Raw genomic sequence first — 26,918 nt, 5'->3', positions numbered from 1 at the left:
TCTGAAGTGTTAACTTGTTTAATATTTCTGCTTACTTTATATTCTTTAAAATATATTACAGTCATTACAATATTTGTAGCAGTTTCACAAGTGTTCAGTATGTATCCCAAAGATCACCTGCTTTCAGTAGCTGTGACATTCTTAGGACTTTCTGCTCTCAGTGAGTCTGTCAAAGCCACCACAGGTGTGGGTGACAGTCTTTAAACGCCTGATATCTGTAAAAAAAAAAAAAAAAAAAAAAAAAACCTTAAGTCTTTTTAGCTGGGCTCCCATCTCTACATTCTCATTCCCATCATCAGTGAGAAGACTTCAGATAAATCAAACTGTTTCTGTCAAAGAACTGTACATCTTTGCTGCATTCACCTTTCACTCAAAAAAGTTGCTCACACCCTGTACAAGGGAAGACTGGTTTTAGGGTCACCCGTGACACTGGGCTGGGGCACTGTGTGAAATGGCCGGGGTGTGCAAGGTGTGTGGAACCCCACCCATGGCAGGTTCTCCATCAGTGTTTTAGAGCTGCAAGCAGTTTACAGGCGGTTCAAGGCAGACATGTGCTTGTCCATACAGACAATACAACAGTCACCAGGACGGCTTCCGGTCGCCCAGTCTCCATTGTGCAGCCCGCAAACTTTTGCTGTGGATGCATAAGAACCTCCTCTCACTGCAAGCAATGCATCTGCCTGGGGTGATGAACTGGGCGGCGGACCTCGCCTCAAGGGGAGTCCCATGCCATCAGAGTTGGTGAGCCTTATTTGGGAGAGGTTAGGGAGAGCAGAAATAGACCTCTTTGCCTCCCAGAAATCAACCTACTGTTCCCTCTGGTTCTCCATAATAGCAGGTGGGGACCTGTTGGGAATAGATTCCTCGGTGGCTGAGGCATCAGTTATTGCCTTCCAACCTCTTGCCCTGCTCCCACTGTATCTGGAGAAAATCAGGCAGGACTAGGCCATGGTGCTCCTAGTAACCCCATTTTGGCCAAGGAGGCAGGTTTTCAACCCTGATGCAGCTCCTGAGCAGTCAGCATAAGAGACTGCTGACACGCAGCGACCTGCTCAGTCAGGCATGGGGGACCTTATAGCATCTCGACCCATCGAGCCTGCAGCTCTGGGTCTGGCCCCTGAACAGCTGCATCTGAGCCATCTGCTTCTGTACAACCGGGTTTTTGACACCCTACAAAATGCCAAAGCAGCATCCATGTGTTCCCAGTACAGGTACAAGTGGAGCATCTTGCAGACCTGGGTCTCTATATGTCATTGATTTATATCATATATCATATCTTTCCGTTGGTTTTTGTGACTTCATAGACTTACCCGCAATGTATTAAAGTAATTTTCACTCGAAAAATTGAAGTTTTGCGCTTACTCTTGATGTATCATCATTTTTGGCTGATTTACGACTTCGGTTTGTGCCTGTTATTTTATGCATACCTCTCACTGGCGTAGATTCAGCTATCTGTATGTGAAACATTCTGTTTATGTGTAGTTTCTTAAAAAAAAAAATAAATAAATAAAAATTATTTATTGATAGTCTATATTAAATAGCAATGGCAATAAATACATTTTTGTTTTGGTTTATTTTATATTTGAATGTGCTTTATTTTAAACTTACATAAAGCATACAACTATTCCACTTTATTACTTGGTGGCAGAATGATAGACTGTGATGGATTACTTAGTTTATCACGTTTAAATGGTAATAGCGGATCTAATTTTTTTTTAAATCTGGCTTTTTTTACATTTAACATGTTATGAGAGAGCAATATAAAGAAAATCTGTAGCTACCATCTGCAACAGGCCTACACATACACTTTAAGTTACTGTATTCTATTATATACTGTTATTTTAACTGCTTCAGAGTTGGTGCGGCTTCAGTAAATTGAAGAAATAAGTGTTTCATTCTGTAAACATGGTAACCCCTATTACGTGGACAGTGCAAGAAACTAAATCTCTGATAATCCAAGCCAAACAAATGGACAAAGCTCGTAAATGTTCAGTACTGTATTTTCTCAAATTGCCTACAGTCGGAGCACAGTGCATTGTCTCCTACAGCACGGCGGGGGGCAGGTATTGGCTGAACAATAATACTGTACAGTACCGGTTAGAAATTAGTTACTGATGTAATGCATAGACAAATGAAACACGCCGAGAAGTATTTACCCCTGTAGCCTGCTGTATGTAGGCTACTGTACTTATTTCCTTTTACACAACTGAAATATACATAGACTGAAACTAAAGTTTTCTGTGATGGTCTTAAATTAAATTAAAGCACTGAAAACATGTAGGGAAGCATGGTTAGAGTGCAGAATTACCGTGCATGTGTACCATGTTAAACCTCCATATATAGAAACAGGCTTAGTTTTATTCATGCTTTCTGTTTTTGGGATGCTTTTAGATTATGGTTTGTTTTGTTTTCGCTGGACCCGGGGTCTGTTTGTGCTACACTATTACATTGCAATGTTTGCTTTACTTCTGCAATTTCTAAACGATGTCTTTCGGCATTGCAAATGCATTTATAATGAGATGCAAACTCTGATCTCTCCGTATAATGAGCAGTAATTTGCTGTTCGTAAAACTTGCGGTGAAATTGCAATAGTTGTTCACGAAAAAGAGCTGCTTTGTACATCGCATGCAGAAATTCAATGAAGGACAGAGGCTGCGAATTTGCCGTATTTACGAACATGTAAGTAATATTAGTACATAGATCCCCTGGTGTCTGCCTCGTGGGTTCGACTCCACAACTTGTCCCATGGCAGTAGTACTGCAGTTTTTGTAGGACCTATTTGACAAGTGGAAATCCCCCTCTTATTTAAGGCCTGTCTGGCGTTTATTTCAGCTTGCCATGTTAAGATTGACTCGGTCTCCCCAGGAGCTCTCTTCCTGGCAGGGACGTTTTTGAAAGGGGCTCGACAGCTTTGGCCGCCTATGAAGGACTGTGGCAAAACGGTAATTAGTGCGCAATGCCAAACAACAAAGTATGGGTGAAATGTCCTCTTTTATTTATAATCCAATGGTCTGATGACCAAGCAGTAAATAATAGAGGGCTGGCAATACATAGCCATGTGTATTACTCAGTAATAATAAACGGTTGCAGTCCCGCAAATAAATAACACAGTACTAAACACAATTAGAGACACACACACACACACACACACACAGACACACACGATCACCAGTCCAAAGTGAGTGCTGCAGTGCTTGTGGTAAAGCACAATTTATTACTTGAAACAGTGGTGCAGTGATGTCTGGGTTTTGTGCTGGCCCTAAGCGACAGCTCTGGATCATGTTAGCCGTCTAGTCTATTGAACAGTGGTGAACAAATACCAGAGTTTTAGACAGACAAACAAAACAAATAAAACACTCACTGTTCTCTACACAGGTCCTTCCAGTTTCAGCGTAACCATAATAAGGAACAGATCATTAACCAATCCGCAGGTGCCACATCGTTTCCCTTCCGCGTCCAATGATTTTGTGTACCGTAGCCTCGCCCCCTTTCTAGATGGCAGACTTCCACCGAACCCTGGTGTGGCAGAGTAGTTGATAGTGTGGAGGTGCAGGTGATTAAAGAACATACAGACAATTGTAATCCAGGTGAAAAGGTTTGTTTTATTTATTTTTATGTCCAGTGCCGGACGGCAAAACAAACAGGAAATAACAACGCTGATAAGTAATACAGCGCCATATATTTCTTACATTTATAATCCCTGGGCTGGTCCCGAAATAATAGTCCCGTTATTGTAGCCCCACATTAAACACAAAACGCATACACACGTGAATTAGCGTTTGTGGTACAATAGAGTTTACAGTGATACAAGTGAAGTGCTGTCCTGGGTTTGTGCTGGCCTCTGGCGACAGCTCTGGAACATGTTGCCATCTAGCGATTTACAAACACAGACGATTACTAACAGACACAAACAAATAAAACACTCATGAGTATTCTTAAAGCACAGGTTTATTTCAGCAGTGGTTACTGCGTCTCTCATGGTCCTTCAGGTTTTCAAGTTCACAAACCAAGCAAAGGAACAGATTGCGATTCTCCGTCCCCATTATATGCTGACACGCATGATCCCTTGGTAAACGAATGCAGCTGCCTTTACAATCTGCGGCTGCTACATTGTTTCCCTTCAAGGTCGATACGTTCTTGCAATGGAATCTCGCCTTTTTCCAGACTGACCGACTTCCCGACCTGGGAAAAGAACTGTCAAGTCAGCCCGTCCAAAGAACTCTGCCCTTGCTTAGCGCCCTCACAGGTCAGGAGGGAGATTTACAACCATGGTTCATTATATTTCTGTCACACCTGGGAATGAATTGATGGACCATCCAGTCCAGGGTACTCTGTTCCCTTTACACAGCGCCCTCACAGGTCGGGGGGAAGATCTAACACCAAGAATCATTTTTTCTCTGTCACAAGGACATTGTTCCTTGCTGGAGGCTAAAGGTGGTACTTAATGCACTCATGAAGTCTCCATTTGCGCCTCTGCATTCAGCAGAGCTGAAATTTAAAGCAGCTTTCTTGCATGCTATCACCTCTGCAGGCAAGTGATATTCAGACATTATCTATAGCGAAAGCCTGCTTTTTTTTTTTTTTTTTTAGAGAGGCCAGGACAAAGGTCACGCTCCGTACCAATCTGGGTTTATGTAAACCAGTCTGTGGAATTGGCTTTCCATTTACCTCCTTTCCAGTATAACAGACTGACAGCTCCATACGCTCTGCCCAGTTCGGGCTCTGGCGTACTATGTTGACAGCGTGAAAAGTTGAATGCAGTCTGAACTATTTTTGTCTGCTATGGGCCAAAGTCCCATGGTCAAGCCCTGTCTAAGCACAGGCTGTCCAAGTAGATAATGTCAGGACTGCCTATGAGTTAGCCAACTTGCCCCCTCCAGACAAAGCTCACTGCCCATTCTACCAGGGGCATGGCAACTTTGTGGGCTTTATTCCAGGGTGCATCTGTGAAAGATGTATGCAATGCAGCAGTGTGTGCCACTCCCCATGCCTTCACTAGGTTTTACAGACTTCAGGTTATGGATCCTGGAAACCCTGGTTTTTGGAACTAGAGTATTAAGGGCGGGTTCCTAGTCAACCCTTACAACACAGGCTTAGAGGTGAGTTTCTCCCTCATATGGTGAGCATTATTCGTAATGATTTAGCTCTTCCTGACACTGATCGGGTAGCTCAGCCATAGCGGGGGTTGCTTAGCATATTGTACCTGGTTGATAACCCAGTGAAATGGGTTGATCATTATTATTTGACTCCGCCTCCAAGTAAATGTTTGAAGCATCTAGTAGGTACTGCATACACCGAGTGATTTACCAACCCACCCCCCCCCCCCCCCCCCCCCCCCCCCCCCCCCCCCCCCCCCCCCCCCAAAGAGAGAACCGTCCTTCTCGGCCCACGAGTGGCACTGGGTGGAGCAGAGAGCCAAGGTGGGCAGTCGATGGGTGTGGCTACAGGCACAGGTGTCTGACCTGGAGTACCGTATCCGGCAGCAAACTGAACTTTACAGACACATCCGTACCAACAAGGTACTGCGCTGATGCACTGACCGACTGACACACTCAGTGTATACTTGTTATTCTGTAGTTGTGAGGTTTTTATTTTTTTTTAATGTTAAGACTGAGAAATAATACCCAGTTTACTGGAAAGGGATTCATTTTGAACAACATTGCATTATAATTTCATGCGTTGGGGAGGGAGGATCAGAAATTAGAGCCATTGGCTTAAAGTCATGTTGGCCTGCTCTGTAATTGCAACACTTTAGTTATTAGACCAGTCATTCTGGTATAAATTACATTAGGCTGGTAGTGTGAGGCTAATTGTTTTCCTTCTCCACTCCTCCTCCTCTCTCTCTCCCTCTGTCTCTGTGTTTAGGTGCCGGTGGTTCTGTGTGAAGCCCCCTCTCTGGAGTCCTTGTTGAGAGAACCCTCTCACTTGGGGCCAGGGCAAACCCCTGTCTCCCCGTCCCCCTCTGCTTCCTCCCTGCTCAGCCCTGCTCAGCTCTTGCACAACCTCTGCCACCAGGTCAGTGTGAAAATGTAATTAAAATCTGCCTACAGGGCTTTAATATCCTACTCAAGCAGCCTTTAGGACTAGACATGTTTAGGTTTCACTAATCTAAAATGTATGCAGGACATGAAGTTTAAGTCATGAAGGGCAAGGCAATGTTGCCTTCATTAGGTGTGAAAATTCAGGGGCACCAAGGCAGTTCTAGGCGCAAAAAGGCAAAACATAAATCCAACCCAATGGCACAAAGCGATTTCATATTCATTCATAAAAAAACTAAAATAAATACAGAGAGTATATTTTACTATTTTGACACTGTACAGTAATGTGTAAAATGCAGCAGCATGATTTATTTTGTGTTAAGTTAGGCTAAAGTAAAAAAGTGTGCTACATTTGATTTTTGTATAGGCCTACTGTACAGATTTATTACAATTTCTATTTTAATAGTTTTTTTAAATCGGACAACTCGTGTCTATAGCCATGCCTGGTTTAGCGAGGGACTACTGATTATGAAATCCTTTTTGATAGAAAAATATTTTTGATTTGGGAGTGAGGGTCGGGGGGGGGGGGGGGGGGGGGCCCTCTGCTGGTGGGAAGGTGTAGTAACATTGTTTGTTCCTCAGAGCTCTCGTGTGGCCCAGTCTCTGGGCAGTGTGCTGTCCCCCTCCAGCTCCTCAGGGTCCCCTTTCAACTCTCCGGGAGTGCTCAATGGCTCCCTCCACAGGTCAGTATACTGCAAATCCCAGAGACACAGACAAGCTGCACAGGATCAGTACTACAGACACTGTGGTTGCCCCTCCATAGAAGTTTTTGCAAAGGCTGGGGTGCTATCTGCTATTTTGTGTAGATTTGTCATCTTTACGGCTCTTACTTGGATACTTGAAATCTCATTAGATATGTTAGCAAAACTGAGCATTATTCTATTTTTCTAAAACATCCGATGGGTCATCTTTATCTCTGTGTTGACACACAAGACAGTTTTATGAACTTCCTGAAATCGTTTCAGCTGTTGTCCTCAAGAGAGTTTTCCAGTTTGTGCTGTGCAGCAGCCTGCATCTGCAGGAGGCATCTCAGAAATAGCGGGCAATAGCAGCTTATGACATGGGTATTAGTCTGTCATGTAACATTTAGATTTCACATGTTATGTAACCAGAGAGTATCCTTTTAGATCTGCATCTGATCGGTCCTGCCAAGATAATGCATACAATATACTAGGGATGGGCAGCCCCATGTCACAGAAGCCCATTCATTTCCATGTTTAATTATTCAAGAAAGTCAACTTTTCAATTTGGAATGAAGCCAGCACTAGAAGAGCCAGCTTTGCCCACACCTACAGGATAAAGTTTAGCAGTGTTAGTGACAGCTCAATACAGCGCCCAGTAGTCTAGTTAATAGAAAGCTTTGTGGTTTTTAGTACAGGGATGGCCTTATATAGTGATTTAATAGAGATAAAAAGCAAATATTAAATAAGGGATTTCTTTACCGCAAAACCTTGGCTATCTGCCTTTCTATAACCTGTGTTGTTGTGCTCTGTTCTCTTCTGCCATCTGTCCTAGTAGCTCTATTCAGCCCTCAATTTCTGGTGTTTACAGAGCAGTCTAGTACTATATGTTCAGAGATGGAAATAAGACACCTATTGCATAGCAGTTTTAACCATTTCAGGTTTACTATGAGCTTGATTAGCTCCAGTGTATAGGTAACAAGCTCAGGTTTGTCTTATTAAAGCACAACCAGGATGGGATAAAAGTGCTATGCAATGGGAGTCTTATTTCTATCCCTGATATTGTATATTTACAGGTAAAGGGGTTGAATTCTATCTTTTTTTTTTTTCTCTATAAAGATAAATTTATATTTCCAGCTCCCTGACAATGATCCAAAGGTTTGTGTGTTCTCCTCTGACTCTGTCTGTGTGCCCCTCAGCTCTGAGGTATGTGACAGCTCTCTGGAGGCTCTCTGGAAGAGACAACGGGTGGACTGTCTGAGTGCCCCGGCTGCCCCACTGGACAGCAGCTGTGTGGCAGCCCGGGTTCGACCGCTGCAGCGCCACCAGAGACGCAGGCTGGTACGCATCGGCGGGGCACCCTACGTGCGAGCCAAGGTACGCCTCACTGCACACTGTACGACCTGTCTTTTCAAACAGTCTAATCATCATTTATATTTTAAATCACTCGTGCACCACAGCCCCATTATATTCCGTGCACCAATATATATACACCAACAATACACCACTACATACAACATAAAACACAAAATACGCACAGTGGCAGGACACCCCGCCACATATACTTACAGCACACTAATGTGACTTCTGCTGCTGCATCTCTTTGCTCATTTCATTGAAGTCAGGTTCATAGCTGGTCAAGTTTGGCTTCATGCAAGCATTCAGGCTTTCTTCTGTTAATCGTGATTGCAACTTCAATTCAAGTTGGAGGTGGTCTGTTCAAATGTACAGGTGGAGCCAAAAAGAGAGCAAAACTGACATTCTGCACCGTGCCCTATGTAAGCGGAAGTTCATTCCAAGTTTGCAGAATGAGGTTGTCTTTGCATTCCAATTTCTTAAAATCAGTCCATTTGTGCAGTTTTGATAGTTCTGCATGTTGTCGAGCAAGGCTTTCCAGATTTGAACTTAGTGCAAAACTTTTCAACCTAAATGTCTGACTCCTTGAAGTTGGCAACTTCCAGCTCCAAATCTCAGATTTAAGATGCCCAGAATCAAACCCAGTGTTTCCACACAAGTTCAATGGGAATGAATCATAAACTTGAACAAAGTGCTGTGTCTGCAAAAGTCCACAAAACAAGACTTGAACAACATTCGCAGATCAGATGTAAACAGCACAAGCTGCTGCAGATCTAGATTGTTGCTAGGATACTATACCATGCATGAATCTAAAACATTCTGCCAGTCTCTGTCTCCGATGAACAGATTCAATTTGGATTCAAATGTAAAAACTGCCTGCTCAGTGTTTCCTTGCCCTTGAAGTTTAACATTAAGTTGACTCAAATCACCTGTAATGTCCCGTAATAGGGTGATGTTACATACATGGGGTCATCAGTCACTGAATAATTTGAGGCAGACACATAGCATTGGGTGTTGACACGCTGCACAGGCGTTTCAGATTTAATTACAACGCAGGTGCTGCCACTAGGGTACCAGCAGTGTTAGCCCTAGTGTCATATGTAATAAAGAAAACAAATTAAAAATAAGTTTACCACACAAGTGGCGAGCACTAGTCACACTAAAAGGAACGTCTCACTCAAGGAACCTACTACACTACGCAAACCCTCTATAAATTTTTTAGGATCAACACCCCCTGAACTGACCTACTTCTTGGCTCCCAGAGTCCCGGCATCATCAGAGTCCCCCCCCCCCCCCCCCCCCCCCCCACCCCCCAAGGGTTTTGTGTAGTAGTTCTGTCCATGGAGCAGATCCCCCCCCTCGACCCCCCCCCCCCCCCCCCCCCCCCCCCCCCCCCCCGGCTAATCGGGACTTGAACTCCAGATCAATTTGAGCCTGCCTGCTCAATTGGTCGCTTAACGAAGCGTCTCCTGTTGCACGTCCAGGATGCTTCCATAAAGGCATAAAGGCACACATGCACTCAAGAACCACCAACAGGGTACTTCCTCATGCCCACAAGATAATAAAAGCTGACTGGTGCATAATACAGGTGAAGCTTAAAATGGGACGTTTCTGTTCTGAGAAAAGAGCAATGAATCCCTTGTGTTTTTCCATCATGCTGAGTGCACAGTCAGTACACACTGAAATAAGCTTCCCTAACTATGTGTTTTTCTCGCCAACAAAATCCATCACAGTTTTAAGTATGTCTTCACCTCTTATTTGAGTTTGAATTGGCAGAATTCCAAGCATTTCTTCTCGTACTAAGTGCAACTTCAGACATCCGTTAACTCATCCAAAGCAAATGAAAAATATGTAGTAGATTTGCTGCTTGTCACCCTGGTCCATGCTTTTTCATAGCTCAATTGTGAACAGTTTTTGTAGATAAATGTATCTTGTATTTGCTGCAAGATTGTCTGTTGGGGAATTCTGCAAAAAGCGTACAGCTGTTCACATACTCGCCATCAATGAAAGGCTTACTTTTGCGAACGATCTGTGAGAGCCTGAAAAACTTGCTAAATTTAAACCTTTAGTTGACCATGCCTCACCTTCTGGGTATTGTTTTATCATGAGATGTCGTTGTAAATTAGATTTTTTCATTGCATATGAGACAAAGTGGAAATCCTGAATACTCCACAAAGGCATACATATCAGTCCATTCTGGCTAAAAAGAATGCTATTTTTTATCCAACTTCTTTCTTTTTACCATTTTTTAAATGAAACTAAAGAGCTCTACACTACACTTCGCACCAATAACAGCAGCGGATAGGTGGATGTAAAAATAAGTAAATAAATAAAGCAAGAGATCACCTCCGGAGTTGGTCATTTGTAGATGTGCGATGGCGCCAATAGTATGTTTAATGAATTAAAAAAAAAAAAAAAAAAAAAGTAATTGTGTATTTATGAATGACTCGAGAGTCACGTTTGGTTCCTTGAAGAGCCATGCATGGTCTGGTCTTAGTAGAGAAACTGAAAGGCATACACTGTGGTGCTAGTGCTGATCTGCTCTTTATAAACCAATTTAAATAACAGAAATGTATCTATCTTGGAAGTTTACTGTACAATTATTGGCACCTGGATAATATAATTGAATAGATTAAGATGTGAAGGTGCGTGAGATTTGAAAGTCTTGTTTCCAACCTATGTGTATGGCAAGCAAATTATTGGACCAAACCAGTTCCTCCTTTTTCCAGTGTCAGCTCTGTTCACTTTCCTATATACATAAATAGGGTGTCAATTGTATTCCTATATGCCAAAGAGAGAGTATCAACTCTCATCTCCTAATTTGCATTTGTCCTTTGCTTTCAAATGAATTTACGAATTTAAAACATTAGTAGTAGAATAATGACATGAAGGTAGGTGCCCTTATAAGGGAGTTATACCTAGAAGTACTCAAACGTTTTGGCTCATACCTGCATCATCGTGGTGCACTTTGGCATTGGAATATTTTTATTTCATTTATTTATTTATTTATTATTTCATATGTTTATACCTAGAAGTACTCAAACGTTTTGGCTCATACCTGCATCATCGTGGTGCACTTTGGCATTGGAATATTTTTATTTCATTTATTTATTTATTCATATTTTAACTAGGTAGTTAATCCATTGAGACCGAAGTCTCTTTTACAAGGGTGTCCTGATATAGTTGCCCTTGTTTTATATGCATTAACAGAAAAGATTAGCATCATATTAAGAAGCCCCAGCACTGGTTCAGACTTTAGAAGCTGCATGTTTGACTGGGTGTACTGGAAATCTAACCCGTTTCGTTCCCTCTCTCTCCCAAGCCTCTGATGCTACGCTGTAGCTGTGAGCTGTCCTCCTCCTGTATTCTGTGTGGTGGCCGCCGCCTCCCCACTCAGACCCCCGACCACAGCGGCTGCACTATGGAGGAGCGTGGGGCTGCACTGGAGCCCTCATTCCACCCCATCCTCTCATTCTCACACGGTAAGTCTACCAAGGACAACAGACCAACACGTAGGAGAAAAGAGGGCTGTTGCAGGAAGCATTTCAATCTCCATATTATGTAGCATTTAAATATATATATTTTTTTATTTTTCTGCTCTTCTGCATTGCGGAAAATACTTTATGGGAGTTGAATAGTTAAACAATTTTTGCAAAAAGACATGATCTAGCAAGTGTTAAAATATTTTTTTTGGTGGTGCAGCTGACTAATATACTAACCTTTCACCCACAGAGGCCTGTCCGTCTTGGTCACGAGTAAAATGTTGTGGTATAGACCTTTTAACAGTAAAACTGCACACAGCAACAGTGCTGCCCCATTTCAATATTGTGTGTGTTGGTGCTGCTCTCCTCAGATCTTCCTCTTCACCTACTCGTAGAAGGCAAGCTGCAGGATGCAGGTCAGTCTCTGAGCCCTCACTGGCTGAAGGGGGGCAGGGCCACCCCGGGACCACACAGGCACCTCCAGCAGGAGTCGGGCCCCACACTGCACAGGATGAAGGAGGAGACACAGGGGCCTCACAGGGTCAAAGCTCTGCGGCTCTCCCAGATCAAGAGGAAACTCACAGACACCTCCAAGAACGCCTGCCACAAGCTGGCCTCTTCACTGCTCTCCTCTGCCAGTCAGTACCCCCGACCTGCCCTGTACTACTTCACAGTGTGGGGTCAGTCACAGACGCAGTTACATTTGGCAACTGCTCTGTGCACTATAGTATAGAGGTTAGACGATAATTACGTCTTCAGTTAATAATTATCATCTAACTCCTATTGTGATTTTTGACCTAATTTATTTTCTCTTTTTTTTTTTTTACTCCACCATGGATGGACTGAAATATTGGATTTTTTTTTCTTTTTTCTGCTTCCCAGTTTAATTACCTTCCCCGCTCTTTCTGGACAAGAAGTGAGAGGGACATCTTGGTAGTAGTGACATTGCTCCATATAGCTTTAGATGACTGTCAGAAAGGCTATTATCAACAGTAATGCCTTTATTAAAAAACAGTCGTTCCAACTCGACTCCAGTATGCCTAGAAGATTGCAGACAGATGCAGGATTATCCATCATATATGCACTTTAAATAATGTTAATAAGGCCCCTTAACAAACAGACTCTAAGAGAGTTGTTGTTTCACCCTGCCATGCTCAGCTCATCTTCTAACTCACTCTGTCTCCACCTCTATTTCAGAATATGGTCACAGTAAAAGCAGTTCTGAGCGGTTACTCAAGCATCGCTTAGAGAGCTGGCAGACTGCTCCCAACTTCCAGACTATTCCCACATTGGAGAAGAGCCGATCCCAAATCAGGAAACTTCATTCCACCCTCCGACCTCACGGTGAGTACCAACTATAAAATTAGCACAATTACTACATTGACTTTATATACAGGTTATGTATTTATAATATATTTGCAAGTATTTGTTGCCATAGTCAAACAACAATAAGGAAGTAAATACATGACTAAACTTTTAAAGTAAAGAACCACTTTATGCGCCCAGCTTATGTTAGTGTAGTGTAGTTCATCAACAATGGACATTGTTGCCAGACTATGAATTCCTAGTTGTATAGCGGTTGACTGGGGGACTGTGTAGAGAAAAAGAAAATTAAAAATCCCTGGATTGAGACAGACTGGAGAGTTCGTCACCATGGAGAGAGGAGGCAGAGAAGGAGGAGGAAAGAGTAGTGAGGTTGCTAACAGTAGCCAAAAGCAGGGCTTTGACCAAGAGACAGAACTCTCTTTTTAATGATTTTGGCGGGGATAGACATCAAGGGACCTGAACAATGGAGCCCAATGGTCACCAGGCAGCATAAGTATACGAAAGGCTTGTTTTCGAATAAGACAATAGCTTTGCACGCAAGATAACTCTTTAAGGGATATGTGTTATCGGTGTTAAGGCTTTTGTAAATAAACTGTTTGTTATTTTTGCATGTTGTGGCTGTAACTAATTCCAGCATCGATCCCAACCTAGATTTAACACCGTCATAGAGGCCGAAAGGCTTTGTGACACATACTATACCTATGTTCCGATTATCAGTATCCAGATTAGGCGGCGCTTACTCTATTAGAAATATGTATCACATAGTAAACCTCAGTCACGCCATTATTTTATGAAAGTGTCTTTTGCCATTTTGTTTATTGTGCAGAAACTACAATGGTCTAGAAAAATGTATCATTTTAACTACTGGTTGACATCCTGTGCTTTACAGTATTTCAGTGGGGCAAAGCCTTCACAACCTATCGTTCTGGATTATTCCAGTTTTACATCTCATTTTATGATATACCAGCATTGCAAAATCTTATACTTGTGTTAAATTTAGCAGGGAATTGTGCAGCATGCGATTGGAACAGGGAAGTGAAAGTGTTTTTTATGTTTATTTAACTTAACCCTTTATAGTCTATTTGTTCAGAGCTTGTCAGGCGTTAGATCCAATTTATTTTCACATTCGCTGTTTATTTTACACACACTGTTTAAATTTTTTTTTTTCCAGAGTAAAATCGGTTTAAAAGGCACTGCATCGCAAAAGGACACTCAGTACTGCGTCTCCAGCCAAGCCCCACCCCTTGTTCGCTGTATTTTTCACATACCTCTTCATAGACGTGCATACTGATAAATCCTCTCCTGATCACTTGTTTTATCACCAAACTCCTCAATAACGCGATCCAAGTCATTATTTTATTACTGTAACATCGCAAAAAGCACTGCAAATGTCTGTGATATTCTTTGAGCGCTGGATGCGGAAGCAGCTATCTCCTTTGTTTGTGTCCGTTCTATCTTTGTGGGGCAGAGGCACATAGACAGGCCCCCCCCCCTCTTTTTTTTGGCTCCTATCGGTCTCACTCAGCAATTGAAAGGTTTTCTCTGCTTTTTCCTACGAAAAAACTACTAGCGACCTGTGCTTGACGTCCTTTTGATGATGCGGACAGTCTGACATCGGACTGGAAAGGATAAATTGTAATGTTGGACCTGGTCTGACATAGGACCGCAAAGGGTTAAATGTGTTAGTAATGTACTTTAGCTTATATATCAATTTATATGATTTGATTAACCTATCAAATTTGATCTGTTGTAAGATCAAAAAAATAATCTAGCAAAACACCTGATTTTAGAAGGGCCTGGGAATTAAGATCTAGATCAGAGTTAAGAGGGGCTGCTGTATTTTTTAAATAAGAAACACTTTGTATTAAGACATGAAAAACTTTAGAAGTCTATATGTCTATATACTTTGCATTTTTAGGACCAAAATTTGCAGCACTCTGGGGCCACCAAAAATATTGGTTTGTTTAACTGATTTGATTTGTTTGTTTTAACCCTTAGATGTTTTACTGCAATTCTGTAACTTTTACTGCACAACAGAGTCACTTCTTTACTCATCTAGCTATTCTGTTTTCTATAAACTGCTTTACTTTACCAGAGTTGTCCTGTATTGTTAATGATACATCTTTGTCATTTGTTTTAACTTTTGACTTATAGGAGGTTTCCCTGGTAATTTGAGACTCTTTTGGTCAAATGTAAGGGGTGATGGTGTTAAATAATTTAATACCATGATTCTTAATCACAATGCTGCTTAAGACAGATGTGTCTCGACAACGGTGCTGTAACTGTGTCTTCTCCATGGGCAGGCTGTGCGAGTCGAGGCGAGAAGCTGCAGAGGGGCGCAGGCAGCCCCAGTCTCTACATTCCCAAAACCTGTCCCGAGGCCCAGTCCCAGACCACAGTAATCCCGGCCAATGACCCCACACTGACTGGCTCTCTCACCACCACCACCCCACAGGTGAGAGTCCAAAGATAAATACTGAGTCACAGGGTTTGTTTTTGTGTAATGGTAAAAGAATGCGCTTCTGTGATACTCTTGCAGGTAAATGTGAAGTCACCATGGATTCTGTTTGTGAAGTTTCTCCGCAGAAATACTGAAAGAAACTTTTTCAATGTCTTGAAGACTTCTAGTTGAAACGTCATTTTAAATGTAATAAGTTTCTGTATTCTATCAGTATTTCTAAATTTGTATCATTTAGCTTAACCTGCATACTGTTTGTAAACCAGGTGGACTGTCAGTCTTTTATGATTTAAAAAAAAAGGAAATTAAATAAATGGAATGTGGGTTTTCACTAGTGGTGCAATCGGCAGCCTAATTTCTTATTTGATTATCGTATAGGTATTTATTAGCAATAATCGATGCACTGATTTTTTTTTTTTCTGAATAAAGAACAAACATTAGTTTGTTTTTTTAACAGAAGAGCCAATAACTAAAAACACTGTTGTGCATAATAGTTACACACAAAGACAACTTTTATTCAAATTAGAACACTTCAGATTATAAAAAATAAATACAAAGGACATCAGTTTTTAACAACTGAAAGGAATATGCGTGCGTCTGCATCATATGCCCCTTTAACATTGTAATAATAATAAAAAAATACTATATTTTAACGGAATTAAACTATGGATGTTCATTACTGTTAACATTTTATGTCCAAAGCAAAACATTTAAATTAATCTCACAAATCCTGACTAATTTAACTACCTGTAGCAGGGCGGTAGGAAAGCCCTGCTGTTTAATACATTTTGTTTATTTCACCATGTAACAATTTATTTTTTTTTGGTTCCTGGGTAGTAAGTGTTATTTCCTAATTGCTTATGCCTCAAAAGTATAGAAAATGGCTATTATTACCCACAAACTTTGCTTTTGTGACCAGGACAGTGATATTTTGAAATTTACCTATTTTCTAGAACATTCCAGATAGATTCAGTGCTGAGTAAACTTGGAGTAACTTCTAGAACTTTCCAGTAATATAAATAGTAGTATAAATACAGGGGCCTTAAGCCCACTAGTTCAGTTTAGTTCCTGCTGCCTAAGTGGATACATATCTGCATTTTTCTGAGATGGCATCAAGAGGCTGCAATGGTGGCATTCCTGATGGGTCTCCAAGGCGGTTTTACCAAGTTTCCCTGCTATCTTTGCCTTTGGGACAGCAGGGACACCAAGGCGCACTACACCAGGCGGGACTGGCCACAGCAGACCGAGTTCTCTGTGGGGAGGAACAACGTCAAGTGGGAGCCACTGGTGGACCCCCGGAAGGTGCTGATGCCACCACTGCACATCAAATTGGGCCTTATGAAACAATTTATCAGAGCTGTAGATAAGGAGTCAGCAGCCTTCAAGTACCTTCAAGACTTCTTCCCTAAGCTGTCTGAGGCAAAGGTCAAAGCCGGTGTCTTCGTCGGACCACAGATAAAGAAGATCCTGGAGTGCAGTGAATTCCCCAAGAAGCTCACTAGTAAGGAGAAAACGGCTTGGAACAGCTTTGTCACAGTGGTTCGGGGCTTCCTGGGCAATCACAAGACCGAAAACTACATGGAGCTGGTTGAGACTCTGTAGGGTGTAGGATGTCCCTCAAAGTCCATATCCTTGATGCTCATCTTGATAAATTCAAGGAGAACATGGGAGCGTACTCGGAGGAGCAAAGCGAGCGCTTCCATCAGAATATACTGGACTTTGAACGCCGCTACCAAGGACAGTATAACAAGAACATGATGGGAGACTTCATTTGGGGGCTGATTCGTGCAAGTGATTTACAGTATAATTGTAAATCCCAAAAAACTACTCACTTCTAAATCTTTTGTAGTCATTTTTGTATTACTTTAGTATAAATACATGTTCATTTGGATTCATATGTTGTTTTTTTCTGACTTTATGTGAACGAAAAGACAGTTTTCTCATTGGAAAAAGGTAAATTTCAAAATATCACTGTCCTGGTCACAAAAGCAAAGTTTGTGGGGAATAATAGCCATTTTCTATACTTTTGAGGCATAAGCAATTAGGAAATAACACTTGCTACCCAGGAACAAAAATTGAGTTACATAGTGGACCGGGGTCTCCCCCTCTGCCCCTGTGTTATTTATGTATTATGATTTATTGTATTTGTTTAATGTGTTCATTTTGTGTATTTATAGATGACGGCGAACCATGTGTTTTGTTTATTGTTTTGTATTTGTATAAATGACGGCGTGGCCATACGTTTTGTTTTGTTCTGTATTTTATTAAAAAAACCTGGTGTTAATGTGTGGCTGTCGGCTAGTGCATTGGTAAACTAGCTGGCAGTCGCGCACATTAATAAACTTGTGCAGATTGTGGCCGAGGGGGTAATAGAATAATTACGAACTAGTTAAAACCCTCGGCCACGGTATTTAAGCCTTCAGCTCTCCCTGCTCTGGGTGGGTGTTCGGAGGAGGAACTGGAGAATGAGAGGAGAGAGATATATTTAAAAACGAAAACAAAACGGAAACTAAGATGATCTGTGAAGGCTACTGCCCAGCCGGATCTTTGTTATATTATTTGTGTTCGTGATTTGTTTTTGTCTGAATATTTATTTTCTGTGCTCTGTGAGCAGTGTTTAATTTTGTTTAAACATTTTATTTATTTTTGTATTTAAAATAAAAACGGCGCACACCGGGTTTGTTGAAACTGCAGCTACCTGACCTGTTTGTACTTTTTTCTGGTCTGACGTCACCTCACTGCCATTTCCTGCCACACTACCGTACTAAATTCAGCATCTTTTTATATAATATTGTCCTAACATTAACCCTAACTCTAGCATTAAAAGACGTGCATTCTCACACACTCAAGGTTTTAATGCAAACTGGCAAAGGGAGACTTCAGACTGGTTTCTAATTTGATTAATCGATTCACCAATATGTAATTGAAGCTCGGGAAATGTAAGGTCAGATGACCAAAAATCGATGCATTGATTAATTGTTGCACCACTAGTTTTCACAAAGCATAATGATAATGATATTTATGAGTTGGGGTTAGTGTGTGTTGGGGGGGGGAGGTTCCTGCATTGGGTTTAGTGTGTGTGTGTGCGTGTGTGTAGTTTCTGCATTGGGATTAGTGTGTGTGTGTGTGTGTGTGTGTGTGTGTGTAGTTCCTGCGTTGGGGTTAGCGTGTGTGTGTGTAGTTCCTGAGTTGGGGTTAGTGTGTTTGTAGTTCTTGCATTGGGGTTAGTGTGTGTAGGGGGGAGTTTCCTGCGTTGGAGTTAGTATTTGTGTGTAGTTCCTGTGTTGGGGTTAGTGTGTGTGTGTACTTCCTGCGCTGGGGTTAGTGTGAGTGCCTGTGCCTGGCCCTTTGCATGCCGCTCTTCATCTAGTTTCATCTTTCCTCCAGCAACCAAGCCGGCGTCGGAGAGGGGAGAGCTCGTTCGACATCAATAACATCGTCATCCCCATGTCCATGGCACTAGGAGCCAGAGTGGAGAAGCTGCAGTACAAGGAGATCCTCACGCCCAGGTCAGAGTGCCCTGAAGGATAGCACAATCAGGAGATAAGAGGCCGCTTGCCTTATGCTCTGTGGAAACCCAATCTCATAGTCTGCGTAGAGTACACACTCTTGTTAAACTGAAGACGTAATTTAAATAGATAGTAACTGTTTAAAGAATGAACCCCCAAAAGTAAAGAGCATCTACTTTTACTGCATGTGTGGAAATTCTACAATGGAGTACAAAATAGAGTGCAGAACTCAAAATACATTTCTTAAAGCAGTTCCCTGTCAAATACGAAATGTAACCATTACCTTATGGGTATTTATTCTTTAATACCGCTTAAACTGAATAGATACATCAAAGCTGCATGTAGTGCTTGTGACGTAGTCGTGAGCGCCCCCAAGTATCGTCGTTATTTTTCCTTTCACCACCTCAGCGAGAAGACTACGAACAGATAACTGATTTATTGCTTGTGTTTTATACTTATTGCAATTGTTTTTATGTGTTTTAGTAAAATTATTTCCTGTATTATGTACTCAGCCATGGGTTTTTTTTTCAAGTCTTAAGCCAGCTACTAGTACTCTCTCTTAAGCTGCTAGCTTCGGTTGAAGTATAAAATTAAAAAAAAAAAAATGTTTTAAAAAAAAAAAAAACATATTAAAATAACGTAATCGTTGGTTAATGTATTGTGTGAGAAAAATACTAATGTGGCTGCTGGGCTCAGCTGTCCTGCATTAGACTGAGACACACTCTGTCAAGCTGCTTGCAGTTTTTCTCACAGTGTCTTGTTGCCACATTAAGATATGATTGCAGAATTAATGTGAAGACTGTTTGGGCTCTAGCAGTAGGCTTTCCTCGTGTGTCAAGCTGTTGGTTAGCCAAAAGCGTTATAGGTGGGCATCTTCTATGGTAACTGTATGTGCCAGACCTGCTCCCGTTCCCGCCGCTGCTGGGCTCAGCCCTGCTTCTGGTCGCAGTCCTTCCTGCAGTGTTTTGTTGCCATTGAGGTTTCTGCTTGCAGTGCCACAGCAAAGGCTGTTGGGGCTTTGACAGCAGGCTTCCTGCAGTCAAAGGGCTGTGTTTGGTTAAGCCAGAAACTATGTACGTGGGCATCCCTGCATATTTCTTCAAGTAACTGTAGGTCACTGATCTACCACCGTTCTTAGTGAACAAGGTTACCGTAGCAATAGTGTACCATGCTCTGCACCGTACCATGCACTGTACCGTACCGGTTGCAACGTACTGTGTACCATGCACTGTACCTTTCCAAGGGTACCGTTTGCGCCATGCTGTGTGTACCATTTGCACCATACCATGTGTGCTGTGCATTGTGCACCACACTGTACCGTTTCAACCATACCGTGCATTGCACACTTTGTGTACACCATGCAAAACCGTGCAGTGTGTGCTGTACCATGTGTACCACACCGTTTACACCATACCGTGACCCATTTTTTTGCACTGTACCATTGACACCGTTCTGTGTATACCTTACGTTGTGCTTTAGTACTGTGCCAGGTGTTGGTAAAGCATTCTATACAGTACTGTACTTGTGCCTAGGCACCGTGCAAGTAATTAAAAGTAACCAAGGCTAAACAGTATCATCCATGATCTTGACATTGTCCTGCGCTGGAGGCTTATTGTGCACTTATGAAGCCTCCCTCTGAGCTCCTGCATTCAGCGGAGCTGAAATATTTGTCTCTGAAAGCGGCTTTCTTCCTTGCGATTACATCCACTAAGCGGGTGGGTGAGATGCAAGCATTTCGATTTGCAAAAGCATGCTTTATGTTGTCAGGGCGAAAGTTACACTTCTTACTAATCCAGCTTTTTTTGCCGAAAACCATCTCTGCATTCCACATCAACCAGAGGGCGGAACATGAGGCTTTTCATCTGCCTCCTTTCCAGTCTGATAGAGAGCGGCAGCTCCGTACGCTTTGCCTGGTGCGGACATCAGCATATTATGTGTACAGAACTCAAAGTTAGAGGCAGTCTGAGCGTTTTCTTGTCTGTTATGGGGCTAAGTCCCATGGGAAAGCTTTTCTAAACAGAGGCTATCAATGGATTACAGACAGAGTTAAGACCTGAATATGAGCAAGCCAACTTGCCCCCTCCAGAGAAATTCACTACTGATTCTACCAGGGGCATGATAACTTTGTGGGCTTTGTTCCAGGGTGCATCTGTCAGGGACATTTGTGATGCAGCAGTATGGGCTACGCCCCATATTCTTACGCAATTCTGTCGGCTGAATGTCGTGGATCAATAAAATCCTGGTTTTGGAACAAATGTTAAGGACGGCCTTGAGCTCAACCCTTCTAACATAAACATGGAGGTGAGTTTACCCTCATTTTTTAGCCCTATCTGTTATACTGGGCTTCCTCATGGTAATGTGCAAGGTGGCCTTGGCTGAGCCTTGTAGCATTCCAGTTGGTCTGCAATATTGCCTTTTTGACAGCTTTGGTATTTCTACCCATTAGGTAATGTTACATTTTGTACTTGATAGGGAAGGTTATCATCATGACCCTGGTTCCCTGAAATAGAAATGTAACCATTAACCTTCAAGGTCACTGCGTCCGTGATTGCAGCATTCTTGAAGGAAATACTTGTGTCAGTGGTCATTTATGCCCTTGGAGACAGGCACGACTATGTCACAAGCACTATGTGCAGCTTTGATATATCTATTCAGGTTATACCTGTCTGAATGGAGGAGAGATGAATGTGGAAACTCGTAGTGTAAATATTTCATGCAAATAAGGATCTGCCTTTTCTTAGAAAAAAACTCCCTGTGAATCTGTGTGTATTCCCTCTGACTGTACAAGTACAATCTCCTCTTGTAGCTGGCGTCACCTAGACCCGGAGGTGCTCCAGCCTGTCGACTTTACAAGCTCCGAGCGAGAGGAAGAAGAGGCGGAGGAGGTCAGAATGCTCTCCTGCACTCACACTGCCTGTAATTAGATAGTGCTAATTACACATCAGTGATCAGAAACTTTGCATGATTAAACTGGCTAGAATAACAGTGCATGATCCCCCAATAACCTCCCTGGCACATGCTCACCAGAAGATTGAAGCAATATCGTACAAACCACAATTAGCACAACTTATTTTTAAGGAAATAGTAGAAGAATACTAAACCTAAAATGTATGAAAAATGAAAACAAATCGGAAATAAAAATGCACATTTACATAAGACATATAATTGTAATAATGCCCAACACAATGGGAAGTGGCTACAGTTTAGACCACTTTTGCCTTTAATTTAGCATATCTCTTGCAATTCCCACTACGTTTTATTGCGTATATCCCATATTTCTTTCCAGTATTAGCCATGGTCTCTATCTCTCTGTAAGACTGAGCTGTCTCTCATTTTGCTTGGTTTGTGTGTTTCAGGCGGACACGTCGGACGAGACCTACCTGAGCCGACACTCTCAGTGGGAGGAGAGGGAGAGGTCTCGCTGGGGCAGCTGGGCCCCAAGCTCCACACAGCGCAGAGTGGGCCGGTGAGTTACCAACTGAAAACCAGCACCAGATAAACTGAGGCAGCATGAGACTATACTCACGTGGGCCACACTGCCTCCCTCCCAGTTTCTCAGCTGTAACCACTAGACCACACTTACTTCCATCCTCCCTCCCTCCCTCCCTCCCTCCCTCCCAGTCGCTCGGCTCTAACCACTAGACCACACTTCCTCCTCCTAGTTCCTCAGCTTTAACAGCTAGACCAAACTGCTCCCCAGTCCCACAAAACACATTGTGACGTTTACCAATGATTGCATCATGAGCTTATGTGTTTTTATATTGTAAACTATGGCATGAAGTAACTTGTAAAAAAAAAAAAAAAAAAAAAAATAGTTATACTTGTAAACTTAATTTATAGAAAAGATTTGCACCTGTAAAATAAACCTGTACACTCGTAAAGAAGAGTTGTACCTGTAAAATAAATCTGTACACTTGTAGAGTTGTACCTGTAAAAAGCATTCTGTGTAGTCATAAAATATATTTGTAAGTTTGTGAAAAAATAAATGTTTATCCAGATGTACGAGTACAACTCAAAAATACAAGTAGAACTCAAATTCGAGTACAACCCATTTTTGACAGTTATTTTATACGCTCAAAAATATCTTGTGTAGCTCAGGCAGCCACAGCCGAGTGCTGATGCGATCGATGAGTGTATAAACACATGCGCAGGTTCAGTACTGTTCCATCGATTTATTATTATAATGTGCATTCATAGTTTATTTTTATAGCCGTTTGCAATTTCCTCTGTGCACACGTTTTACTCGAATATGTGTTATGAAGGAAAACAAATAAGTAAAATAACGGCAGGTAAACAAACATGATTATTGTGACTGTTGCATTTGAATTGATGCATTCAGCAGGCTGACATATTTTTTGTAAAACTTATTATTATTATCATTATTTACTATGAGATGTCCAAGATACAGGAACAAAAGTCATCTGACAGGCTATTCTATCTATAACTTTCAATCATTTGCCAGATGAAATCGATTGTTAATTCTCATTGGCACATTTTGTTTAGTGATTTAAGACTGGGCAACGTCTTTCAAAATTCTCCTAGGTTTTACCTATGGCTATGAATGTAGGGGAGCATTTAGTCAGAGTAGATGTCTTTTAACCACCTATACCATTTCCTTTTAAGATACCACCTGAGATCATCCTCATACTGGCAAATGATTGGAAGTTATAGGGCAGAATAATCTGTCAGACGAGTGTTAGGTTCCTGTTTGTTTAATGTCTTACGGCACATGCCTATAGTGATTGTAACTTATGATCTTCCTATTAAATAAAGATTTGCCTTATTTTCACTAAGTGGCGTTTGTTCAGCATCGTGACACCCATGTTGATTGCACACAAGTATTTTGGCAGTTATTTCACTCCATAGTGGCACAACGAGAGAATGCAGGACGTGATGGATGTCTCTTCTCCACCCCACCCCCCCCCCCCCCCCCCCCCCACCACAAACACTGACATTTAATCGGTAATCAGTGTAGTTCCTCTGGTTTAGGCCATCTAACAAAGGAGATGGCAGACTGACGCCCCAGCCTCCTCTGCAGTCAAAGCTGGGTCTCTGCCACCTGCCATCCCCCCCGAGCGGCAGACTGATCCCCCCAGCCTCAGGAGCAAAACCTATTTGTGGACACACAGCCCCCCCGAGACTGGGACCAGGCGGGGCGAGTGCTCTCTCAGTGTCAGTGAGGGTCTCCTTCAGCTCTGGACCCACACCTGGCCCTGGCGGGCGAGTGCTCTCCTTCAGTGAGGACACCACCTCCTCCCTGCCTGACGATGAGCTGCTGGTGAGTGTGCTTAAGAAATGCAGTGCATAGTCCATATGGAGTAAGGCACCGGAAGACTCGCTACTTCACTGTAGTAGTGGTATACAGAGTAATCTACACAGCGTCAGCTTTATAACCGCTTGAGCCAGACAACTTTTGAAGCTCTAATTACGGGGTGGTGGTGGGGGGTTTAGGTCGTCCAGGGTGTCCTCGGCTCACCGTGCACCAGTGACCCCTGTGGTCTGGCCGAGCGGCCTGCGGGCTTGCCTGCGAGATGCCCAGAGCTGCGTTGTCCTCCAATGCAGTAGCTCTGAGGTGGCTGCATGGTGTAAAGAAGCGGGCGGTTGACGGCACACGCTTCAGAGGACAGCATGTGTTCATCTTCGCCCCTCCCGAGTCAGTGCAGCAGTGCAGGGGTGGTAGTGGTGAGCTGAGCCTAAAAATAATTGGACATTCTAACTTTGGGAGAAAAAATAAAAATAATTGTCGACTACTAAATTAATTTAAGGTTTTATTGAAAAATCACCTGGCAGTGAAACCCTGTCTGTTCCTTTTCTAGACGGTGCTGCCCTGGGAGCCACGCTGCTTCCCCCTGTCGGACGGTGATCTGCAGCTGCTGCAGCAGAGCCCTGAGGATGAGGAGGAGGCCTTCCAGCAGATCCGATGGCCCCCAGGGACAGGCCGGAACAGCTCAGTAGCCACAGGGAGCCCCAGCACGCAGGGCATTCGGACTGAGAGCACCGACTCTGGGATATCCCTGGGCAGCATGGAGCTCACTCCCACCTCCCTGACCCCCCAGGTCTCTCACTATAGCCTGGACTCGGATGCCTTCCCTCCTCCCTTGCACAGACTTGCACCCATCTCCCTGCACCACCCAGCTCCTCACTGCAGCCTGGAAATGGACACACTCCCTCACCCGTCTCACAGACTCGCCCCCATTTCTCTGCAGCCCCCTCTGTCACACAGTAAGCACGGCAATCCCTTGCCTACCTCCCAGCACCCCCTCTTCAGTTCCGTGCTCCATCTCACACACTGTAGTCCCTCTAACACAGATGACATCAGGACGTCTGAAACCGCAGCCAGTAAAATGTATGAGCCTTAGTCTGCTAGTGCAGATATAACCAAGGGATTGCTCCTGTATTTAAACAAAACAAAAGAAACAAAACATGCTGTTCCGGTTGCTTTTTACGTTTGATATTCAAACATCTATAGTTCTGAGGCAAAAACACCTTAAGGTACACATTAAACTATCTGTCTCTTAATCTATCTAACCTACCCCACACCACACCCACCCCACCCCTACACAATACCTTTTGTATGTTCTTTCTTTCTTTCTTTCTTTCTTTGTTTCTTTCTTTAATTTAACATCAAACTTCTGGTGCAACAGTTCTGTCAAACAAAATGGCTCTCAACAGTTCTGCAGTTTTAAAGGTTTCATCCAGGTAGACCAAAAGTTTAACAACTTGTGTGGAACAAGATTATCTCTGGGAATATATTTCTGTGCCACTAGTATCACTAGCACACTCATCTATCACCTTCGTCTAACAGTTTATAATCTCATGTATGCGCCTCTTATCAGATTCAACTAGTGAATCTGAACAAACCTGAAGCAGGTGCTGTGGGGGAGTCAGACTGGTTTGTCCTGAAGTGTTTTGTGCCTGGGTTCTTTTTTTCTATTCTGGTACAGTACTGTTGTACAACTGGTGCTTTAATGTTGTCTGCAGAAGTAAAACTGCAAAGTGGAAGCCAGTGAAACCATCCTTCAGTACAAAGTTATGACAAGCTGCTGAAAGAAAAATTATTGCTGGCAAAGAGTAGTAGTGAGCAGGAGTGTGTTTTGAGGATGTAATCTGCTTAACATTGCTTTATTACAATAAGTGTTATTTCTGTTAGTTATCTACACAGAATAGGTAACCATGAAGCTTATTCAGATGGCATTACTGTCTGCTCCCTCTATAGTAATCAGTACAGACTGTTCACACTACATATTCTTTTTATTTGCATAGTATTTTCCAAAACACCAGAATTAGGCTTTCTCTACTCCTCCATCCCCTTTCAACAAAGCAGAAAGTACTCCATTTTAGATTTGTTTTGAGGTTAAATGACTAAATTGTAGAACTGATCTGCTTGGCTAATTTACCCTTGCAATGATTTATTAGATTTTTGTAGATTTAAGGGGATGGGGTTTGCTGCAGGTAAATTAAATACCTTGTAAGTAATCCTTACAATGACCACCCTGCCACTGCATAATCCTATAACCTCGGAGTCTTACTGTGGCAGCGAGTTAGTTCCACTGGGAGAGATACGGTCTGCATTCCTTTATAACTACCCAAGGTACATTTGACTTGTTTAATGTGGAAATGTGTTTAAAAAATATAAATAAACCAGCTTTAAAACACCTGTTCCTTAGCACTTTTCAGTTTGCGGGAGATGCTGTCTGTCTGTCTGTCTGTCTCTTTGTGTCAGTTCATACTGGTCCTGTCGGAGTTTGGAAAGCAGCTGCTCAGGTCCTGCCCTTCAGAGTGGGGTTGGGGATTACCTTTGTAAATTGTATTTATAAAATATACCACCAAAAAAAAAAAAGTCATTATATAACTAGAGTGCACAGTGCTTGACAAAGAAAAGCTATTATAAGAATAATTTTAAAAAAGTAAATCCTTTAAACATGTTTGGTCTCCATTATTATATATCAGGTTGTTTGTGTATATGGTAACTAAAAGCTTCAGAAACGTTTATCTAAGCTATAGCTCATTTCAGCTTGAGTTTGTTTAACAGCAATAAAACAGTGTTACTCACTTGTGACTCCAATCCA

General features: G+C 42.4%; 1 protein-coding gene across 1 annotated transcript; it reads left to right on the top strand.

Annotated features, from left to right (window-relative positions):
- The first annotated feature begins 1,062 nt into the window (after positions 1-1,062).
- LOC121313957 (KAT8 regulatory NSL complex subunit 1-like) lies at positions 1,063-26,698 on the top strand. Its single transcript, XM_041246730.1, has 14 exons — positions 1,063-1,239; positions 5,367-5,519; positions 5,866-6,015; positions 6,621-6,721; positions 7,918-8,095; positions 11,397-11,556; positions 11,928-12,194; positions 12,754-12,900; positions 15,186-15,337; positions 18,728-18,849; positions 21,656-21,734; positions 22,206-22,315; positions 23,839-24,127; positions 24,666-26,698. The coding sequence occupies exons 1-14, from the start codon at positions 1,063-1,065 to the stop codon at positions 25,206-25,208; spliced, it is 2,628 nt and encodes an 875-aa protein (XP_041102664.1). The 3' UTR covers positions 25,209-26,698.
- Positions 26,699-26,918: the final 220 nt, after the last annotated feature.

Source organism: Polyodon spathula, chromosome 4 (genome assembly GCF_017654505.1).
Source record: "Polyodon spathula isolate WHYD16114869_AA chromosome 4, ASM1765450v1, whole genome shotgun sequence".
Lineage (NCBI taxonomy): Eukaryota > Metazoa > Chordata > Actinopteri > Acipenseriformes > Polyodontidae > Polyodon > Polyodon spathula.
Note: the sequence above shows the minus strand (reverse complement) of the source record. Positions and strands in the feature narration are given on the sequence as shown.

What these genes read in the sequence shown, in the direction of transcription:
- LOC121313957 (XM_041246730.1), top strand. Translation starts at nt 1,063, where the DNA reads ATGGGGGACCTTATAGCATCTCGACCCATCGAGCCTGCAGCTCTGGGT. An exon ending in GACACATCCGTACCAACAAG is followed by an intron (nt 5,520 to 5,865) that starts GTACTGCGCTGA and finishes CTCTGTGTTTAG; the next exon opens with GTGCCGGTGGTTCTGTGTGA. An exon ending in ACACAGCGCAGAGTGGGCCG is followed by an intron (nt 22,316 to 23,838) that starts GTGAGTTACCAA and finishes CCTCTGGTTTAG; the next exon opens with GCCATCTAACAAAGGAGATG.